The 24,735-nt window shown below is 32.9% G+C and overlaps 2 protein-coding genes across 2 annotated transcripts; both read right to left on the bottom strand.

Moving 5' to 3' along the window:
• Positions 1-434: 434 nt before the first annotated feature.
• LOC131039823 (protein HOTHEAD-like) lies at positions 435-4,438 on the bottom strand. Its single transcript, XM_057972675.1, has 3 exons — positions 3,788-4,438; positions 577-623; positions 435-495 (listed from the first exon to the last, which is right to left on the bottom strand). The coding sequence occupies exons 1-3, from the start codon at positions 4,436-4,438 to the stop codon at positions 435-437; spliced, it is 759 nt and encodes a 252-aa protein (XP_057828658.1).
• Positions 4,439-23,585: 19,147 nt separating this feature from the next.
• LOC131039822 ((R)-mandelonitrile lyase-like) lies at positions 23,586-23,954 on the bottom strand. The gene has a single exon (XM_057972674.2). It carries the CDS (start codon positions 23,952-23,954, stop codon positions 23,586-23,588), a length of 369 nt encoding a protein of 122 aa, XP_057828657.2.
• Between the last annotated feature and the right edge of the window lie 781 nt (positions 23,955-24,735).

Below are 24,735 nucleotides of genomic sequence, written 5' to 3'. Positions count from 1 at the left end.
TCCTAAAAAATACTTCATAATATTAGAAAGTATTCAATATTGATGAATTTTATAATTATGATTAATTAAATAATATCAATGAAAGTATTCTTCTTCCAAACATTCCTACCATCATTACGCATAAGAAAACTCATAGTTATCTTCTCTCATTTTATATCAAATATTGGAATGTAATAACTCACTATAATAAGTATTTAATATTATATTTTATCTTATTTTTCTTTTCATTTATCTAAAGGAGTTATATATGTTCATCTTATCCTAAAGATTATAACCAAAATAGTTCCTCATTTTTATTTATTTTATCTTATAAATTCATTTAATAGTTAAATATTTATTACATGACAAAATAATTCATAGAAATCATATCATTCAATTTGGTGATTGTTAAAATAAAATAGTACAAGTTTTCAAAATTTAATTTCTATGAGATTTTAAAATGGTCTATGTTCACAAATGTTCATCCGCTCTTGCAGGATACGAACACCTGTATACCTGCATATATTGAATTAAAATGTGTCATTAACATATCCTTTACTATTGAAAAATAATATAAAATACAAACAAAACACATACCTTCCAAGCATCATAGAAGTGGCTTGTGGATTGGTCCCAGGACTATCCTTGAAAATTGAATTATCAACAACCCTTAGACTATCAACACCTTTCACATGGAACATTTTGTCAATCACATAATCAACTTCACACCCTCCATGGTAATGCCAAAATGTCATCGCTGTATCTTTACAATATTTTTCCAAGACATCATCTTCTAGCTTATTTTGTGGCAATGTTGACCCAATGAATCGAAGAATTTTAGAGTTCCCACTACCATCAAATGTAAACTCTTGAATAGAATTTGTCATGGTAAGATTTGAGAATACCTTAACAGCAAGAATACATTCTTGTACATCAAAAGGATCAGAAAAGTAGTTGTATCTTACAGAGGGGTTATCTTTGGGATTTTTACTTTTAAGTCGAAGTTCACCTCTTGATAAGGGAAAAGCCACCTTGCTAAAAATACCTCCTATATATTGATAGTCAATATCATTTTGTTGTTGAAAAAAGCTAAGAGTCTCAATGATGACTTGGGAATTATCTATTACACCCACTACTTGTGCTTGTTCAAATCCAAGTGGTTCAGGAGATTGTAGAATGATTGTTGTTCGTGGTGGATCTTGAATCCTTTTTCCTACTGAGTTTAAATCTAATAATATAGTAATATTCAAGTCATTAAGTTGTTCAGAAGGTCCAATTCCACTCAATAAAAGAAGTTGGGGGCTACCTATACTTCCTGCACACAAAATTACTTCACTCCAATGTGACAATTGGTTTACAAATACTTGATAAATGAGGTCATGATCACTACTCATCAACTCAACACCATTAGCCTTCAAAATTCCTGCAACATAATATTGTAGTCAATCTAATGTAAGTTAAAAATTTAGTATAATAAAAAAAAATTTTAAGTATATTTTTAAGCTAGAAAGACTATGTGCAAAGACGATAATTATTTTAATAATATAAAATAAGTTTTATATCTCTAGAAAGAGAAAACAAAAAATACCATATAGAATGTTAGTCTAATACTTGCATGTATTCAAGAAAAAATATCATCATAAATAATTTACTTCTTACATAAAGAATTAAATTAGTTTATCTATGAATTATGTAATGTTCTAGAAAATCATTCTAATGAGATGCAATTCAAATGATATGAAGATAAAAATAAATAAAGTTGAAAGATATAGATAATCTATTATTGTTAATTACATCAAGAGTAGTCTATAATGACAACAAGACATAGAACATCATTTTAAGATCATTCACATAGAAACCTAAAGACAACTAACAAAACATATTAAAAAGAAATTATATAATTAAACTTCAAAAAATGCCATTTAAGTATATAATTGCATCAAGAGGTAATCTACAATGATAGTAAGCAGCCTTGTGTCATGACCATGCACATAAACAATATTAAGGTAAAGTTGATAGTCATTTACATGTAAAAAATTAATATTTAATAATACAAATAATATTAATGATGTGATTTAATAATAAATATAATGTTAGTGATAACTTATTAAATAAGTTCAAATTCAATGAAGAGGGATTTAGAAGTAATAATGTTTCATAAGTAAAATAAAAGACACAAGTGCATGGAAAGTAGGGACAAATTAATGGTTAGTCTTAATATTTTTCAACATTTAAATGTATTCATAAACCCCCAATTGAGGCTAAGGCTACAATTATTAAACTAAAGGAGAGTGCAGAGAGAAAGGAAATGATTATTAGATGGCTCCTCTCCCATTTTGATGTGGCAATAATGAAAATAAATAGAATAGAAGCACTAGCTGAGGTGGGAACAAGGGTGGACAAGTGGGTCATGGAATTCAAAGATGTACGGGTCTAGGAAGTGGCAAGTTATATGGTCGGGAAGTCGGGGAACTAGGAAAAAATCAAGGGGAGATCAAATGAGTTGTCTAAGAAGGTGACATAGGAAAAAAGAGAACAAGATAGTTCAAGAGTTGAAAGAGAAACATTAGATCCTACTGGGCAAGGTCGAGAAAATGGACAAACAAAGTTAGAAAATAGTGGTGAAAAACTCTACCTCCCTCAAAGACATTCAAGATTAGATCAATTGGAGGAGAGCCAAACACAAGTAGCATGTGTTGTCTCCTCTCTATTGGTGGAGCCTCCTACTTCCATGATCAAGGACACACCGAATTCTAGTACCCCTATGTCTATTAAAGATTTAAACAATAAAATTTCCTTCTCTAACAAAATCCTTAGTTTATGTAAGGATTAGTAGGAAGGAAATGCCTCTTCTTCATAGGCCATCTCTTTGTGCCTTTGGTGGTTGGTTGTTTTATGGTGGTTTTTTTATGGTCTATGTTATTGGCTTTGTTTTTGGTTTAATTAGTTAGTGGTTTCTTGTTGGTTTTGGTTTGTTGGGTTTTTTTTTTGGCTAGGTCCACATCTCTCATGTGCCTTAGGTGACTCTTATTTAGGATTATGTAAAAAATGTAATGATATGGACTTATCCTTCTTTTATTAATCTGAATATTCAAATGTATTCATGTTATGAAAAAAAGATATATATACGTTAATATAAAATAATCTAAATTCAACTTTTCATCTCATTAGAATTTAGATGTTTAACATATAAAATTTTATGAATATTTCTTTATCTTCCTAACCTATTTACTTCTTATCTTCCGAACCCCATACATATGCATATACATATGCGTATATACATGTACATATACATATACACATACATATACATATACATATACATATATATGAAGCATTTTCAGCATCAAATGTCATAAACGGAAATGGGTATGATAAAGGTTTATCACCTGTAGACTAGACTTAAAAGCTAGCAATAGAGTAGTTTAGACATAATGGAGGCTATTCATTTCAACGAGGTAGCAAAAGGAGGAAATTATGAGGAAAGCTAAAGTGAGAAAATAATTCTAGTTTTTAAAATATACTTTAGGTTTAATGTGAGAGAAAGAATAGCCTAGTTAAAGAGACTTATTATTATGAAAAGCTTTAGGGATGAGTAAGCCTTATAATTTCATACTTCCAAAGGATTTGTCTACATTTGTCTAGATATATAGAATAAAGTAGAAATAAATTCCAAAATATATATCTTATACTATTAAAGTGATTCATATTCAGGGAGAGGGGAGTTCAGGCCAATACTGAAACAAGGACAACATAAAGATAAAAGTGCAAGCGTACCTGATGAGGACTCGAAGAGGATTCTGGTGGCTGTAGTGTTCAGAAGAACCACAATATTATCTGGATTTGCATATTGCAGAAGATCTGCAGCTGTGTGTCTCCTTCCATCGTTGTCAATGGTTGAAGCACTAATCTTGGTGCCCTCCAAATGATCCAAACTAAACCCATTGTAAGGAAGCACTCCAGCTTCCAAAAGTGCATCCTTGAAAGCAGAATTCCAGCGAAAAAGCTTGTCTGGTTCGAAGGCATTCAACTTCTCCACCCATTCGTATGATTCATTCACAAGTTTCTCATCCCACTCCATCTCCCGAATGAATTCCGAGCTTGCCCTGCTGTAGAAACCAGCGTTGATGGCTGTGCTACCTCCCAGAACTCTTCCTCTTACCAGCTGCACTCCCTCTTCTGAGACAAATCCCTGCATAACATAAGGGAATTCACTAGGATCCCCAAGAACCTTGAAAAGTCCTTTAATGTCTGCAGTGTCAGGATTACCATAGGGGGAATCTCCCCTTTCCACTAGCAGAACAGAATAATGCTGTGAGAGTGTTGCAGCAAGAGGACACCCTGCTGTACCTCCTCCAACCACAATGTAATCATAGGCCCTTGCAGCTGCCTTCTCAACATCTACTGTCATAAAAGGATATGGGTATTCTGCAAACACCAAGCACAAAACATCCCCCATTAATGTCATATACCAAAGATAAATGATCAAAATTTTAGTATGCATCCCTGTCATAAAACACAGAGATTTGAAACGCAAGACTGAAATAATCCACTCACCCAAATTCTGAGCTGCCACCACTAGGAATGAAATTAAAAAGAAGAGAATCTCCATACTCACTAGTCGATCTAACCCCTCGTATAGACTTGAAATTGAAACCAATATAATTCCTGTTTTAAATAGCTTCACTTCTGCTTCAGATGATCATCAAGTCTGGATATTCTAATGGGCAACCAACGTGAAATTTGCTGGATTCCCGGCACGTCGTCTTCAAAATTAATGGCAGTTTTGTGACTTTTACACTAGTATCAATCACTAGGGACAACATAATGGTCACCGTTTACAGTTATAAAATGAAAGAAATATTTAATATTTTAGCAAGATATTATACGTGTAAGACCGTGATAGACATAGTACTCTGCCAAATCAAAATCATCGAAGAGACCAAGTCAATGAAGGCGGCTTGATATGGAGACATATAATTTGATTGTATATTTTTAATTGGAATATTTTTATTTATTTTAAAAATAAAATTCAATTGATGTTACACATTAATAAAAATATATATAGATTTTTTGATGTCTGTATTTTGACTTAAATGTTTTGTTTATTTTTTTTGATAGTTAAGTAAAACTTAATTCACGTGACTCATGAATAAAAATATAGATATATGAGTTGATGTAAATATTTTCCTAATGTATGTATTTTCTAATAAACCTAACATATCATATAATAAAGTCTCCCTCACCTTGTGATCTCGCACTTAATTAAATAACCTTATAAATTAATTAGTCCTTTTCCTATCTTACATCACATAAATAAATAATTTTATTATTACTAAAATCTAATTTCCAACTCACATATGATCAAAATAATTGAGTATTATTATTGTTCAATATTTATATATTATTTCTACTTATCCCAAGAATTGAGCACACCTAAGAACACTTGTCCTCATGATTCTAATATTTTATTAGAACACTTATCTTTATTTCTACTTATCCCAAGAATAGAGCACACCTAAGAACACTTGTCCTCATGATTCTAATATTTTATTAGAACACTTGTCCTCATAGTTCTAATATTTTCTTAATCAATTCCAAGAAAAAAAGAAAAAAAAATTTCATGAAAAAAAGGCATGCAATTTGATGTATGATTTTTACTTTTTTTTTCTCAAAAATAAAATTTAGTTTGGTGGGATTAGGGCGTGTCAACCTTAGGAGTCACAATCACAAGGATAATTATTCAATTATTAAATGGTCCTATGTTCCTGATTTTATTCATTTAATGGTATATAATATGTTTCCAAAGTGCATTTTATATCTTAGATAGTCAAATATTGTTTAGGTAATTTATTTGGAGGGTTAAGAAATTGTAGGTTTTTTTAATTAAAAATTAAATTGTTTATTTAAGATTTAGAATTATGTCTAATTTTTAGTGATATGATTTTTTTAGCATGAATAGTTTACCTAACATTTGACGCATCTAGGTGATGTTCACAAAGCCTCACACTAAGGATGCAAACATACTTAATTGTAAAAGTTTAATCACATCTTAGATGTGAGGCACTTAGACTCAAACATTATTAGTGAGAGATGGGTTCTTATAAACCATTACTTAAAAATATAGGTCAATGAATTTGATTAAAAAATTATAGATTTAAATTCAATTAACAATTAATATTCACCAAAGAGAATTTTATACAAACGATTCAAGCATACTTAATTATAAAATTTTAATCACATCTTTCATTGAGACTCAAGCAATATTAGTATGAGATTGGGTGACTATAAACCATTACTTAAAAACATAGATCAATGAATTTGATTGAAATATTATAATTTAAACTCAATAAGAAAAATTAATATTCATCAAAGAAAATTTGGTATAAACTACTATTTATAAAATATAAAGCATTACTGGTAAGAGATGGGTTCCTATAAATCACAACTTCAAAATAAAAGTCAATGAATTTGATGCAAAAAATTATAGATTTAAATTTAGTAAGAACAATTAATATTCATCAAAAAGAATTTTGTATAAAATACTATGTATACCATATAAATCAATAATTTTGATTGAAAACTACAAAATTAGATTTATGAAACATCATAATTTAACACACAAATAATAAATTACTTATCAAATACAAATAAAAATAAGACTAAAATTTCTTGCTAATTAACAATTATCGTTTTGGTCTGATTTGAAAAATATTTTAATATGAACTATGTACTAAGAGGGATATTAAAAAATTCAACATGTAGAAGCATAAATAAAACTTAAGGGTATAATTTAAGATTCGATGAACTGGGTGATACAAGATTAGATTACTAAGTGAATCTCCCTATACTTATTTACATTTACCCAACTTGTGCACCAAATAAATCCAATGTACACGTACAAAATTTACTTCAATCTTCATAGGACCTAAGTAGAGAGAAATCAAATATGATTATTCCAATATACTACTCAATTAAATGAATATAATAACTCTACATTTCATGGTTGGCATCTAATCACAACCATCTAAACTATATAATTGATTGAGATTCTATATATCCTTTACCAAAGATTGAGGTTGTGATGCACCAAATGATTTTTGTAGCATAGATATGTTCATATCAAAAGTGTTACAAATTTCAATGTAATGAAAACTTGTGGATTCAATTGTTGTTAAGATACTTACAAAGAAAAAAATTGGATGATGGTTATGAATGCCAAAATATCACATTGCTTTATGTAAAAAAATTTGCACAAATTTCAATGTCTTGAAAATTAACTTGCAAATTCAATCACCCATTGATTATGCTTAATAAGGTCAAAATAAGATAGTTCTTTTAATAGAAATCACATGATATACATATTTTTAAACTTGCCACCCTAGAAAATTAATCATAGAACATAAATCAATAATTTTAGGTTGTTATGATAATGTCTCCCCAACAAATTAGCTTTATGTATTAAAATATTTCTAAATATTATTGTGATGGTATCTCTATATTTGATCAATCCTTCATCTATTAGTTAACATATACTTATAGAAGACTAATCCTTATTAAAAAAAATACCGTTATTTGTGTGTCCTAATCATTAGAATAGTTTCAAATTTTTATATGTCTACTATCTCAAAAGCTAAAATTGATTACTTGAAAATTTTTAATTCTAATTTTAAAATTGGATTGATGGTGTAAACAATGGGTTGATGATGTATACTAAAACCACAAATGACATAAATGTATGTGGAATTAACTCTTTTCAAGACATTAATTTTACAATTAAGAGTAAGGTTATACTTAGATTATGATTAATGGTGTAATTAAGGTTACACTTAGTGTTAGGGTTAGGGGTAGACCAAAATTTGGATTACATTTAGAACTGTGGATAGGTTTATAATTAGAGTTATGATAAACATTAGAGTTAGAGCTAGAAATAACATTATGATTACAATTAGGGTTAAAACTAGAATTAGGGAACAATTAGAACTAGCATCAGGATGAAGGTTATGTAGGGTTGAATTATGGTAAGGATAAAGATTAAGGTTAAAAATAGAGTTAATGTTGCATCTAGATATAGAATTAGAAGTAAAGTTAGAGATATAATTAGGGTTAAGTTTGGCATCATGGCTATAATTACACTTGAAATTCTAAGTATGGTTAGGGTTATAGTTAGAGTTAGGGTAAGTCTTAGATTTAGAAGTATGATTAGGGTTAGAATTATGTTTAATTTTTAGATTAGAATTAGGGCTAGAAGGTTATAATTAGCATAAGGGTTAAGTTTAGAGTTAGAGGTGGATTTAGGGTTAGAATTAGAGATATAGTTTTATATTATAATTATAGTTAGAATTAGGGAACACTTATGGTTAAGATAGATTTATGGTTAATTTTATGAGAGGAAAATAAAACTTGGAGGGAAAGACATGTTGGGGATGAGAAGTCTGGCATGCATACAACAATTAGAAAGTTTGAAATTTAAAAAAAGGTCTTAGAGAAAAGTGTATTTTTGGGAAAGGTAAGTCAAGGATGATAAATTCAATAGGCTTGACAAGATGAGAAATTATAACATTTCAAAAAAAGGTTTAGTGGGAAAAAGTGGACTTTTTCACTACCACACTTAGTTGTTGTAAATCAATACATTGACACACATTTGGATATTATGATTGATGTAAACTACTTTGTATTCACCTCTACGAGATTCTTGATCATCATAGTGTTAAAATTTGTTGTCTAATATAAAACTAGGTTATGTCATTGATATGCCTTTGTTGCTATAATTAAAGATCGTTATGTGCCAATTTATATTTTTCAGATATGGACTTTAGTATGACAAACAAGCTTGTTAAATGTTGTTTGTAACTTGTTAGTGTACAAATAGTAAACATAGATAGTAAAATTATGATTCTTTTCACTATAAGTTTTATACAATTGTTATGTTATTCTTGTTTCCAGTAAAACAATGATGCCAGGACATATTTGATTCAAACTATTACTCTTGTACTTACTATGATATGTTGTACATCATTTGATGATATAAAAATGTATTACATTATATAGATAGTTTATTAACTAGCAAATCCCAATTCATATAGGTCAACACAAATCTCATTGTATGTTCATAAAATGAAATGGTGACGAGACTTCATTAAAAATAAAAAATAGTTTATTATAACTTTTAAAATTTCTTTAATGTTTTCAAATTGCTTTTCCTTTAATAAATGATGTACAATTACTTTCACTTTGTTGATTATAATATTAAAAAGATTTCCTTTCATGTCAACTCAATATCCAACTCAAAAAATGAGAAAATTATTTTTTCTATTTGGGAGTATTACCAAGATTAGTCTCATTAATGTGAAATCAATATCTAACTCAAAAACTAAAAGTGTTAACTATCCAAGAATTAGAAATTTTCTTGTTCAAATAGTAAACAACTCTCTCTATTTTAGATACTCTTGGCGATTTTCTTCCACTTCCAAAATAATAAATGTATTATTTCTGTTGAACAATCTAATTGTGCCAATAAAATTTAGCATTGTCATTCCACACTTTGCATGGAGCTCATGTGGCTTTCCTCTCCTTTGATATTAATTTATTTAATTGCATTCAAGTTTTCAAAGTAGTTTCAAGGGGGGGAAAAAAATTATTACTGTGCATGGGAGGGGAAAATAAAATATTACATCTCCTTATTTATATCTCTTTGCATTTCTATCTCTAGTTTTCCATTTTTATTTTCCCATCTCTCTCTCTCTCTCTCTCTCTCTCTCTCTCTCTCTCTCTCTCTCTCTCTCTCTCTCTCTCTCTCTATATATATATATATATATATATATATATATATATATATATATATATATATATATATATATATATATCTTCCATCTCTATCTATTCCTTTCTCCTACATCTCTTTATCTATCCCTTTCCTTCTCTCCACATCCCTCTTCTTCTCCATCTACATCTCCATCTCTATCTTCCTATGTATGTCCATCTTCTGACCCCTCTATCTCTCCCTCTTTCTATCTCTATAACTCCTTCTCTTTCACTCTCCCTATTGTAAACATAACATGATCTTATTGATAATGGAGATTGATTATCTTTCAGATTTAAAGGTTTTGTTTAAGTCATGTGTGGATATCTGAAAGTGGATGCATAGCAGATTTAAAGCCATCACTTCTTCATGGAGACCTTTGTTGTACAAACAATGTCATTTTATAAATATCCTAATAAAGGATCTTATGTACTACACAAATATAAACAAAAAATGGGGGTATGTGCAGGATCATGGTGTGCCAAAGCAGACCCTTAAGTGGCAATGAAACTTCAACAAATAAAAGTTATGCAACTTGACATGAAAATTTGAATAATTTGTGAACATTATTTTTAAAATATGTAACAAGAGGATCTATAGAAACTTGAATGTAGTTTCTAAGCTACTAGTTGTTTTTTTGAAAAAAAAAATCCTATTTGATGAAAATTTCAAATTTCAATGCAGTGGTACTAAACTTTCAGGAAAAAGATAAGAAGTAGATGTATGTCTGACCACCCTAATCACAATCAAATCATAATGTTTTTTTATAATATTTATAATATAATTATTAGACTCATGTCTGGATGTGACACATATTTTTTCATAATTTTTTATAAAGTAAATAATTATTTATGAATTTTTTACTAGAGCTTTTCAAAAATTCAGAAACTCCTATGTCTGACCACCTTAACTTGGTCAAAACCTTATGAAATTAAAAAAAAAAAAAAATTCCCTATAGTAGATGAAGCATAGGATGTGATGCATGTTTCAGATTCAAAAAATGTTATACCGTTTGAAAGTTATGAGTGTTTTTCAATCAGTCTATCAATCAGGACTATTGTCAGAATTCAATTAGAAAATAAATAATAATTATTTATTAAAGTCCAAATAAGACAAGTCTTATATTTTTGGAAATCTGAGAACATCCTTAAAAAAAAAATTTCGTTTTATCAATTTTGGCTATAAAAAAACTCGTCAGCCACTAGTGTAAAGTCTGGAAAATCAAGGAATACTGAAAAAACATATTTTTTTAGTTTGGAGAGAGAGAGAGAGAGAGAGAGAGATGGAGATATTAGGGGAGAGAGAGAGAGAGAGAGAGACACACACACACACCAAATTGTGTCGTTATGGGTCAGGTCGTAGGACACAATATGACCCTTTTAGACACCATAGGACCCATAACGACCCAATATGGTGTCATAAGGGGTCATATTGTATCCTAAGGGGTCATATGACACAATATGACCCATTAGGACATAATATGACTCATAACAACACAATTTGGTGTCTTAAGGGGTCGTAGGACACAATATGACCCCTTAGGACACCATAGGACCCATTACGACCCAATATGGTGTCTTAAGGGGTCATATGGTGTCCTAAGGGGTTGTAGGACACAATATGACCCCTTAAGACACCATAAGACCCATAATGACCCAATATGGTGTCATAAGGGGTCATATGTTGTCCTTAGGGGTCATATGTTGTCCCATGACCCCTTAGGACACAATATGACCCATAACAACACAATTTGGTGCCTTAAGGGGTCATATGGTGTCCCATGACCCTTTATGACCCCTTAGGACACTATATGACCCCTAATGACACCATATGGTGTCATAAAGGGTTGTATGGTGTCCATAGGGGTCATATGGTGTCCTATGACCCCTTAGGACACCATAGGACCCCTTAAGACACCAAATTATGTCGTTAGGGGTCATATGGTATCCTAAGGGGTCATACCACATAATATGACCCCTTAGGACACCATATGACCCCTTACGACACCAAATTATGTCATTAGGGGTCATAGTGACCCAATATGGTGTCATAAGGGGTCATATTGTACCATAAGGGGTCATATTGTGTCCTACGGGGTCATATTATGTCTTAAAGGGGTCATATGACACAATATGATGCATTAGGACACAATATGATGCATTAGGACACAATATGGCCCATAACGACAAAAATTGATGTCTTAAGGGGTCATATGGTGTCCCATGACCCCTTATGACCCCTTACGACACCATACGACCCATTATGACACCATATTGGGTCATTATGGGTCCTATGGTGTCCTAAGGGGTTATATTATATCCTAAGACCCCTTAGGACATCACATGACCCCTAAGGACACAATTTGTTGTCTTAAGGGGTCATATGGTGTCCTAAGGGGTTATGTTGTGTCCTATACCCCTTAGGGGACCATATGACCCCTAACAACACACTTTTGTATCTTAAGGGGTCCTATGTTGTCCATAGGGGTCATATGGTGTCCTACGACCCCTTAGGACACCATATCACCCCTTAAGACACCAAATTCTATCGTTAGGGATCATATTATGTCCTAAGGAGTCGTATTGTGCCATTAGGGGTCGTATTACGTCCTAAGGGGTCATATGATGTCTTAAAGGGGTCATATGACACAATATGATCCATTAGGACACATTATGACCCATACCAACATAATTTGGTGCCTTAAGGGGCCATATGGTGTCCTAAGGGGTCATATGACACAATATGACCCATTACAACATAATTTGGTGTCTGAAGGGGTCATATGGTGTCCTCAGGGGTCTCAGGACACAATATCACCCCTTAGGACACCATATGACCCCTTAAGACACCAAATTGTGTCGTTAGGGGTCATATGGTGCCCTAAGGGGTCGTAGGACACAACATGGCCCCTTAAGACACTAAATTGTGTTGTTAGGGGTCATATAGTGTCCTAAGGGGTCGTAGGACACAATATGATCCCTTAGGACACCATATGACCCCTAACGACACAATTTAGTGTCTTAAGGGGTCATATTGTGTCCTAAGGGGTTGTAGGACATAATATGACCCCTTAGGACCATAGGATCCATAACAACCCAATATGGTGTCATAACGGGCCATATGGTGTCCTAAGGAGTCATAAGGGGTGATGGGACACCATATGACCCCTAAGGACACCATACGACCCCTTATGACCCCTACGGACAACATACGACCCCTTAGGACACCATATAACGGGCGTTATGACACCTTATGACCCCATGTGACCCCTTAGGACACCATATGACCCCTAACGACACAATTTGGTGTCTTAAGGGGTTATATGCTGTCCTAAGGGGTCATATTGTGTTCTACGACCCCTTAGGACATCATATGACCCCTAACGACACAATTTGGTGTCTTAAGGGGTCCTATGTTGTCCATAGGGGTCATATGGTGTCCTACAACCCCTTAGGACACCATATGACCCCTTAAGACACCAAATTGTGTCGTTAGGGGTCATATTGTGTCTTAAGGGATCGTATTGTATTGTTAGGGGTCATATTGTGTCTTAAGGGGTCATATGATGTCTTAAAGGGGTCATATGACACAATATGACCCATTAGAACACAATATGACCCATAATGACACAATTTGGTGTCTTAAGGGGTCATGTGGTATCCTAAGGGGTCATATGATGTCTTAAAGGGGTTATATTATGTCATATGACCTATTAAGACATAATCTCTCTCTCTCTACCTCCCCTGATGTCTCTCTCTCCCCTCCCCAATGTCTCTCTCTCTCCCCATCTCTCTCTCTCTCTCTCTCTCTCTCTCTCTCTCCCTCCCTCCCTCCCTCCCCCAATGTCTCTCTCTCTCACTCTCCCCCTCCCCTGATGTATCTCTCTCTCTCTCTCTCTCTCTCTCTCTCTAAAATATAACTAATAAAATCAGATATCAGATTTTATCAAATAAAAAGGCATCAATGGGAAAAAATTTTGGGACCACAAATTTATACATTAAAATCGGATATCCAATTTTTGTAAATAAAAAAGAGCCTTGTGGGCCATTTTGTGGATTCCAATAGCCCACAATTTGCATATTTTGTTTTTTGTCGACAATCACAGGTTTTCAAATAGGTTGAGACAAATTCGTGCTTTTGGGAGATTCTTAAAGTTAAATCTTACATTGTCAATCATTTAGGAGCATCTTTGTGGAGGTAAATGGGGATTAGTAGTCGTCAGAAGTCTAAACGCAAAAGAAAAATTTCAAATGACCAAATTGAAATGTATAGAGAAAGAGATAGAGAAGGTCATAGGAGGAGAAGACAAGGTATGTTAAATATTGCTGATGTTACTTCAAGTGAGAGGAAATTGAATTAAAAAATGTGTCACAAGTTATTGAATATGAAAATGTAGATTTTGAAAGTGAAAATTTTGAAAATGTTGAAATGGTCAATGAAAATGCTCAACGTGTGGAAAATTTTGACGTAGGAGGTGAAAATGTGGAAAACTTTGACATTGAAGGTGGAATTGCTCAACCAAGTGAGCCATATGTAACACCTAATTACTTTAGAAATGAAGACCCTCTCATGGATGAAAGACAAATTCCAAATCCAAGACCTTCAAGAACCCTAAAATGATTACTTGAAATCGATGAGAACATTATTGTGAATCTTGAAGGCAAGAGGTCAACAAGAACCGTTTGGTTGTGGGCTACACAACTTTTTGACCAAAACTTTAGCAATAAGACATTGACCGAGCAATGCCAACCCTTTGTTCAATTGCTAAAGATGATAAAGATGAGACCATTGGTAAACAAATTGAAGATTCGTATGAACAAGAAGATGTAGAGAACTTCTATTATTGCCAAAAACATATTTGACTCTCTCAATTCTATTGGAAAGAATACCAAAGAAACAGATAAGAGAGTTGCTCGAAGAGTGATTACAACCTCCTTAGTAAGCCATCAATTGAGGAAGGCTTGTCAAATGAGACAAACTTGTGTTGATTTTAACATAAACCGTAAATATTTGGATAGAGCACATGCACGAATACAAAGACATGACAATCAACTTCAATAGGATACATGGGCTTTTGGTGGGAGGTTTGAATGTGTTGATAGAAAAATGACTGACAATGTGAAGGAGGAGACTCAACAATTTTGGCACTCTAATTCTAGAGTGTCACCCAATGTAAAGGGCATTTTGAAATTAAGAATCGGCAACCGAGACCACACACCACATGGACCAAACATTTCTTGGAATCAAGCCAAATAATGTTATATAAAAAAAATTGTGAAGTACATCCAAATTTGCAAATATCACAAAGGGGCTTTGAATCTTTGAAACCATTTTATTGTGTTCCTCTTAAGATTCATAATACTTGTTGTTGCAAGTACCATGCGGAGTTTTCAATGTACCATGAACTTTTATGTCATATTCATTCTATGATGCATACTAATGAGATGTTGCAGGAGTGTGGTGCAATGTTATTTCCGAGATCATCAAGAGACTTGCAAGATTTATTTTTATGCCCTAGACATGATGGTTGCTATTTCTATTGAGATGATTGTTTGAATGAGAAGTGCTCAGAATGTGGTGGGTTGTCATAGTTTGTTTCATGTTTTCATGAGGGAAATGAACATGAGTTTGGAAAGAATAATTTTGAGAAAAAAAGATATGAGATAGTGAAATATACTTTGAAGAGTGTAGGTGAAGGTTCTAGATGCGAATTAGTCTCAAGAGAAGTGAGTATTGCTGATTTTATTTTGGATTTTAAGGAAAACCATTTCTACAAGTATGCAAGGCACACCCATAGGTCTCAGTGGTTGGATCAATAGTTCAAGATGTGTAAGAACTCTTTCCCGATTGACACTATTGTATCGGTGGTTTATTTTGCAGAGAACTATACATTGCAACCACAGAATGAGATACAGTCTCAGTACTAAATATCAATCTAGATTGCTATTTTTCTTCACATTACATATAGATATGCTCCCGATAGTACAGAAAAGGATGGGAAGATAATCAGGGAGCATCATTTTTATATGAGTGATGATAGATCACACTCCTCCGAGTATGTGCAACATTCTTTCAAGAATTTTTTTGAGTTCTTGAATGAGAAATATATTGCAATTGATCGACATATTATATGGTTAGATAATTGTATGGGTCAATTCAAGAATGCTTGTATGTTTTATTGGTTGAGTAGAATGCATGTAGAGAGGCGTATACCTCATATTTGGTGTTTTTCTTTAGACCGGGAATGGGAAGAGGGAGCATGATGGAGCAGGTGCATGTTTGAAGAGAGCTCTAGTTAAGGAGCAATTGAGGATTTCAGGTGCAAATTTCTCTAATGCATGTTCTATTATTGATTGGTGTAGTTCAGCATTGCCACATGGAGGTACTCTTGATTCAGTAGTGATTAGATTCTTTTAGTTGGTTGAGGAGGGCACAGTGTGAGATAGATTGGATTGTCAAACAATCAAAGATTCTTCAAAGATGTATTCATTTCTCAGCTTAGATGCAAGTACATGGACCATTTGGACACGAGCGTTGGCATGTTTTTGTTAGAGTTGTGTTTGGTGTGATTGGGATCAGTGCAAGTCAAGTGACTGGGTTGATACGTGGGTTCCCCAATATCTAACTCCTTTATCTCAAACAATATCTTTGTCAAACGATGACATGGGAAGCTCACTTGAGTATGACCATCTATCAGTTCTTGTACAGCCAGGATATGTTTTTGCAATTTTTGCACTGCAAGGGAATGAAGAGAGATCAGAATATTGGTTGGCACAATGTGTACAAGGAAAACAAAAGCTAACACAACCAATGACAATTGATATACAACAATATCACATTGTGATTTTTGCGTCAACATAGTGGGTTCTGTTGATATAATTCGAAGGGACGCATTTTTATGGTATATAATCCCACCTTTTCATTTATTATCATGCATTTCAGTTGAATTGATTATCATAAAGCCTTTATGTTTGTCCATGCATTTTATGTGTAGACTAACAATTCTTAAAAATAGAGGTTCATGCTAGATCATTCGTCGTTGACAAGACCCTCTCTTGGTGATGGTACATATTCCTTTGTGCATTAATGAGATTAAATTGTGTGCATAAACAATAAGTCAAGTGAATGTATTTCTATTTAGAAATGACCATATCTACAATCGTCTTCAACCATGCAGAGAAATGCAGTGAGAAGGGCCTTAATTAACATGTGTCTTTCTTCAAAGTTATGCTTGTATACTTTGCAGAGAAACTAGTAAGTTTCATAATTATACAATCTTGCACATCTTAAAAATGTTTCAAATGATCTATTTATAATTTGACAAACTAATTTTTATTAAGTCTTATAATTTGTTTCTTGTAGCACATTCATTCTGCATAAAAAGGTTACTTATTTTGGTCTTCATTTATATGCAGACATTGTTGTACGTAAGCTTTTCTCTTAGGACATGAGGATGTCTGATGCATATGATGTGGGATGTTGTATTTGTATATGGATGTGAATTGATGTAACTTTGTTATTATGATATACAATTTCCATGAGCAAATTGGTTTAGTTATATTGATGATATACAATGTATCTATACATGAGTACATTGGTGTAGTTGTATTGATAATGAAAAAAAATCATGTTTGCATATCCCTTCATGGATGTCACATGCAAGTGTAATGGTAATTATGTTTATACAATACATGGAAATATTGATGATCATTATGTGTCTACAATGTAATGCTTGTTTATCTATATTTTTCATTGAACAAGTTAGGGCCATGGATTTCGAGATAGAATTTTTTAGGGACCTCTCTCATGGCCCCATAGGTTCAAATGTATCATTCGCAAGTGCCATGGATTCTGATTTAGGGCCTATCAAAGTTTGACAATTTTTAGCACTCAGGGCGCTCAAGGGACAATGTCGGTAGGGCATGACCCTGAGTGTTCGATCGAGTGGGGGTGAAAAATAGGAGAATGCATAGGGTAATAATGCCTAACTGGACATGTCGGAGCCGACGGTTCATTGTCACGATGAGTAGAATGAGAAATTGGCCACGCGACAACAATTGATTGAATGAGACTAAAGATTTTTTTGCCAACAGAAAAAATATTTCCCTAATAAAACCATAGGGAAACTTGAAAAACCGAGATAGAATTTTGTAGGGACCCCTCTTGTGTCCTCGTAGGTTTAAACAGATCATTTTTAGGTGCCATGAATTCTGAGTTAGGGCCCGTGAAAGTTTGACAATTTTTAGCACTTACGACGCTCAAGGGACGACACCGATAGGGCATCACGCCGAGCGTTTGACCCAGTGGGGGGCCAAAATAGGAGCATGCATAGGGTAATAATGCCTAGCTGGACACGTTGAAGCTGACGGTTTGTTGTCATGACGAGCAGAATGAGAAATTGGCCACGCGACAACATTTGATTGAATGAGACTGATGATTTTTTTGCCAATCAAAAAAATGTTACCCTAATAAAACCGTAGGAAAAATTGAAAAACTGAGATAGGTTTTTGTAGGGACCCCTCTCATGGCCTTGTAGGTTCAAACGGATTGTTTACAGGTGCCATGGATTCTGAGTTAGGGCCCATCAAAGTTTGATAATTTTTAGCACTTACGGTGCTCAAGGGACGACATTGGTAGGGCGTGACCCCGAGCGTTCAACTGACTGGGGGGGAAATAGGAGCATGCATAGGGTAATAATTCCTAACTAGACATGTCATAGCTGATGATTTGTCATCACGACGAGCAGAACAAGAAATTGGCCACGCGACAACATTCGATTGAATGAGACTAACGATTTTTTTGCCAACCGAAAAAATGTTGCCCTAATAAAACCATAGGAAAAATTGAAAAATCGAGATAGTCTTTTGTAGGGACCCCTCTCGTGGCCCCGTAGGTTCAAACGGATCATTCGTAGGTGCCATGGATTTTGAGTTAGAGCCTATCAAAGTTTTATAATTTTTAGCACTTACAGTGCTAAAGGGACGACGCCAGTAGGGTATGATCCCAAGCGTTTGATCGAGTGGGGGAGGGGAAATAAGACCATGCATAGGGTAATAATACCTAACTGGACATGTTGGAGCCGATGTTTCATCATCATGATGAGAAGAACGAGAAATTGGCCACGTGACAACATTTGATTGAATGAGACTGACGATTTTTTTGCCAACCGAAAAAATGCTGCCCTAATAAAATCATAGGGAAACTTGAAAATTTGAGGTAGGCTTTTGTATGGACCCCTCTTGTGGCCCCGTAGGTTCAAACAGATCGTTTGCAGGTGCCACAGATTTTGAGTTAGGGCCTGTCAAAGTATGACAATTTTTAGCACTTAGGGCGCTCAAGGGATGATGTTGCTAGGGTGTGACCCCGAGCATTCGACCGAGTAGGGGGGAAAATAGGACCATGCATAGGGTCGTAATGAATTGTATCAAGTATTGTTTATTAAATGAATTGTATTGTTCATTATACAAATAGCACTTACGATGAAATGAAATAAATTTTATTGTTCATTAAATAACCATTATTCACCATTGTTAATTATTGGAATGAAGATTAAATATTTTCATGATAACACCATGCACAGATGAGAAACAATTTATATGACCAAATATCAACTTCTGTATATATAAAAAATATCAAATGATTACAAATGTATGTCCATACATAAATATGTCATAAACGCCAACTCAAACAAAATGTATGTCTAAATACGTGAATGTGTGTCCATATACAAAATATACATGCCAACTAGACATGCAAGCATCCCAAAACTATCTATAACATCCTAAGTTGCTGATGGATCATCAAAATCGATCCTATTCACCGCACTGCTCGACTCTGAAGGATCTTGCACAAGAAAAACAAACCACGATTAATATTAGTTATATTATATAATTCACATTCGAAAAGTTAACATAAAAATGAACTATAATTGAACTATTCATGTTTACCTCATCTCCATGTTTTCTCTTCGGATTTGCAGGATTCTTGATGTATGTCTTCGGTAGAGGAGGTATGTTTTCAATATTTTCATACACAACCTACATATGATCACAAACATGACATTGATACAAGTTAGCATATAATTTTCACTGATAATAACAAATTATATCTACTATACACAAAATAAAATAAACATACATGTACTCAAGGCAACTCTTCTTCTTCTTCCTCATCTTCAAGTATACTGGGTGTAGTCATCAAGGATGTGAAGCCAAGAATTCTTTGTACATATACACAACAAGTATATGAAACTATCAATCTATGTCTAGACATGTATAATCACTATAAGTTATTTAAACTATTCATTCAATCATATTTGCATTCAATTAACTTTCCCTTGTCTCCAACTGCACTACCAGATCCTAAATCACACTGCCCCGCACTTGTTTTGCTTGTGCCTTACAAGAGTAAAATAAGATATACATGCAAGTTACTACATAATCTAATTAATACCAATATAAATGATGATCATGTATGTACAATAAAATACAAGTGACTAGGTGCAATAATATATGTACCGTCAAGCTATCAAGGCCAAATGAAATGGCCGACAAGGTGCCCTCCTGAATCTATCTCAACTCCTCCTCAGTCATCAACTGTTAAATAGACCATGTAAATAAAAATTAGTACTTAATATTATCTAGATTATAAATATTCATTTAAAATATAGCATGAACTGTGAAAATACAAATCTTACCACTATATCATTAATGTATGATGAGGGTGCCTCCTCGCATCTAGCAAGTGAGGACTCCCCAGGGTATCCTCCAATCTGTGTCATAACATCTGGTGCATCTTGCATCTCATGCACCTCAAAATGGACCCGAGCATATGTGCCCACACATGACACAGCTGTGGGGCACGCAAATGTGTGGAGTCGAGGATGATGTGTCAGCGCCACCAGATGCACTGCTACCATCAAAAGTAGGCTGAGCTAGTGACCCAGCCCGAGAAACCAAAAGGCTACTCAAAGAGTGAATAGTCTATATGGTCCGTGAAGCTGCCTCACAAATGATATCTGGATGTTGCACTGGAGGTAGGGGATCAACAGGAGGAGGGGGGACATATGGGCTCTGGACTACTCTAACTGCCCCAAATCTATTTTGGGGCATACCTAAGCCCACACCCTGGAAAGGTTGGATGTCAAAGTAGTTCACATGTTTGCCTAAAACAAACTCAGCATACAAATTTTTTATGAAGTAGAAGGGGACATCAAGATTGTTGTTGGGTGGTTTGTCAAAAACCATCCACCAACGATCCCCAAAAAAATTCACAATACCATCATTTGTGCACCATTTAATAGAAAGTTTTGTTTTTATGGGGTCTACGGGTTGACCATTGCGGAGAGGAACAAACAATGAGGCGATATCGACTTTCGATATCTTGAGATCCTTCATCTCCTTATACGATAAGCCATCTGCATATTGTTCCCTCATAGAATCTCGCCACAAAAGGGCGGCATTGTGCTCCTCAGTTATCGTTTCCATACTCTTTATCATTGATGTGAGAGGATAAAACATTGGGTTTAGACAAGGGATCCTATGATATACATTTGCAATCCCCCTCAATTCATTCAAATTTTGTGCAATCAAATCCTAAATTGAGGGGGAGTTTAGCAAAGGAGGGTTTGGTTGTTGTGGATGTGGTTGATCAATGTTTTCATTGTTATCCCCCATTTTTAACCTAATTGAATGCAAACAATTGAATTTAGTTAACAAATTTAAACAATTTTGTATTTGATTTAAAAAAACCATATTTTCAATGAAAAAACAAATAAACATTAAAAAAAATACAAAAATTGAATGAAAATGATTGAAAACAATAAAAATCTTACCTTTCAATGTATTTTTTAGCAATTTTTGGGCAAAAAAATGGATATTGGATGCAATCTGATTTCGGATTTCTACAAAATCGCACAGCTCATGGGTTAAAAATAACTCACGGACTGTCACAGTCCAAATATATTATCTCAGAAAATCGGATATATGATAAAATTGGATATCCAATTTTTATAGTTAAATTATTTTAAAATAACATTATATTATATAATATAATAATATAATATTATATAATATAATATAATATAATATAATATAATATAATATAATATAATATAATATAATATTTTATAATCTAATATTATACTATATATTATGTATTATATAATATATAATATAATATAATAATATGTTATATATTATATAATATAATATATAATATTACATTATCTTACATTATATATTATATAATACATTTTATAATTTAAAATTACAAATAAAAATCGGCTATCTGATTTTCTTAGGTAATTACCATGCCAAGGTGTACTGACACCCAGGCCAAGCAAAAAGTCAACACGTATTTTCATGTTTTTAGGCGAGTGGAGAAGGCTATTTTTATCACATCGCCACTTTTTGGCCCCCCATGATCCCGCACTAACCCATGGACCAAAAAATTTCTTAATTGACCTTTCACACCTATTCGACATACCCATTACACACAAAGGTGCAATTGCTAGTTCTAATTACTATAATATCATATTATTGACTTATTATATTATTATTATATTTTACTTGTATTATTAAAATGTTAATATTATATTATTAACGTTAAAAATATTAGATTATTATTATTATTATTGCTAAGGTGATGAAGACTTATTTATAAATTACTCAAAAAAATTTGCTATTATTGCTTAGATTTTTTACTCTCAAAAGTAAAATAAATTAAGTTTGTACCATTTATTTAATATTTTTTTAATGGAAATAGTTTAAGTGAATAATTTTTTTATGTTTCTTTATTTTTATATAATTTTTTTATAGATATTTTTTATTTATTTTATTACTGTTTTTACAAATAGATATTATCTTCTATTGTTTATTTTCATAATGCATTTGGGTAGGGTAAATAAGAATTTATATGTTTCTATTTTAGGGTTTATAGAAAATATAGAGAAAGTGAACTAACAATTATAGATACATATACTCTCTTTTATAAATTTATAGAAAAAAGGTTGTATGGATATTTTATAATGATAGTGTTTCTAAGTAGATTTATTTAAAATATGTTTATACAATTTTATTAAACTACTTACTTCAGTTCAAATATGTGAGCCAGCGTTTGTCTTTGAATGTCTCGATAATCATTTAGATGACTAGAAAAAGTGATATTTTTTTGCACCGAAGCACATTAGAAACTTTGACACATGCGAGGAATAACAAACCCTACAACAATAAAGACAACCTTTTTTTTCATATCATTTATTTTTTTTCTACAATCCATTTCCCAAAATATATCTTACTATAGACATAACCAATACCATTACACCTTTTCTTTTGATACAAATGCCAGTTATACAGCTATGAAAACACCAAAGAACAAAAGATCATATAGTGTAGAACTCCACTTTTTCAACAAGACCATATCTTTCTAAATCTATTCATTAAAAGCTGATCCAACTTGAAAATGTTTTATTAAAGAAAGGAGGACCATTGTTGCACTTATCGAAAACCTTGTGGGTCCTCTTGAATTGCTTTAATTTTAGGTCATACAATTCTCACCGACACCAAGGTGCGCACAATTCCACATATCTTCTGTTTTTTTATTGGAAAGGGGAGATTCTCCCTATGGAAACCCTGACGTTGAAGACATCAAAGGCGTTTTCAAGGTTCAGGGATGACTACGCCTTGTAATTTAATACTTCCAACGGATTTGTCTACATTTGTCTAGATATATAGAATAAAGTAGAAATAAATTCCGAAATATATCTTATACTATTAAACTTATTCATATTCAGGGAGAGGGGAGTTCATTTGCTTGCTGTAGCATTCAGGAGAACCACAATATTATCTGGATTTGCATATTGCAGAATATCTGCAGCTGTGTGTGTCCTTCCATCCTTGTCAATGGTTGAAGCACTAATCTTGGTGCCCTCCAAATGATCCAAACTAAACCCATTGTAAGGAAGTACTCCAGCTTCCAAAAGTGCATCCTTGAAAGCATAATTCCAACTAAAAAGCTTGTCTCGTTTGAAGGCATTCAACTTCTCCCCCCATTCGTATGAATCATTCACAAGTTTCTCATCCCACTCAATCTCCCGAAAGAATTCCGAGCTTGCCCTGGTGTAGAAACCAGCGTTGATGGCTGTGCTACCTCTTAACAAATCATTGTACTTCATTTGATGATATACAAATGTATTACATTATACAGTTAGTTTATTAACTAGCAAATCCCAATTCATATAGGTCAACGCAAATCTCATTGTATGTTCATAAAATGAAATGGTGACGAGACTTCATTAAAAATAAAAAATAGTTTATTATAACTTTTAAAATTTCTTTAACGTTTTCAAATTGCTTTTCCTCTAAAAAGTGATACAATTACTTTCACTTTGTTGATTATAATATTAAAATGATTTTCTTAGTGTCAACTCAATATCCAACTCAAAAAATGAGAAAATTATTTTTTCTATTCGAGAGCATTACCAAGATTGGTCTCTTTAATGTGAAGTCAATATCTAACTAAAAAACTAAAAGTGTTAACTGTCCAAGAATTAGAAATTTTCTTGTTCAAATAGTAAACAACTCTCTCTATTTTAGATACCCTTGTCGATTTTCTTCCACTTCCAAAATAATAAATGTATTATTTTTATTGAAAAATCTAATCGTACCAATAAAATTTAGCATTGTCATTCCACACTTGGCATGGAGCTCATGTGGCTTTCCTCTCCTTCGACATTAATTTATTTAATTGCATTCAAATTTTTAGAGTAGTTTCAAGGGGGAAAAAAAATTATTACTGTGCATGGGAGGGGAAAATAAAATATTACTTCTCCTTATTTATATCTCTTTGCATTTCTATCTCTATTTTTCCATCTTTATTTTCCCATCTCTCTCTCTCTCTCTCTCTCTCTCTCTCTCTCTATATATATATATATATATATATATATATATATATAT

Source organism: Cryptomeria japonica, chromosome 7, assembly GCF_030272615.1.
Source record: "Cryptomeria japonica chromosome 7, Sugi_1.0, whole genome shotgun sequence".
NCBI lineage: Eukaryota > Viridiplantae > Streptophyta > Pinopsida > Cupressales > Cupressaceae > Cryptomeria > Cryptomeria japonica.
This window is presented reverse-complemented; position numbering and strand designations above follow the sequence as displayed.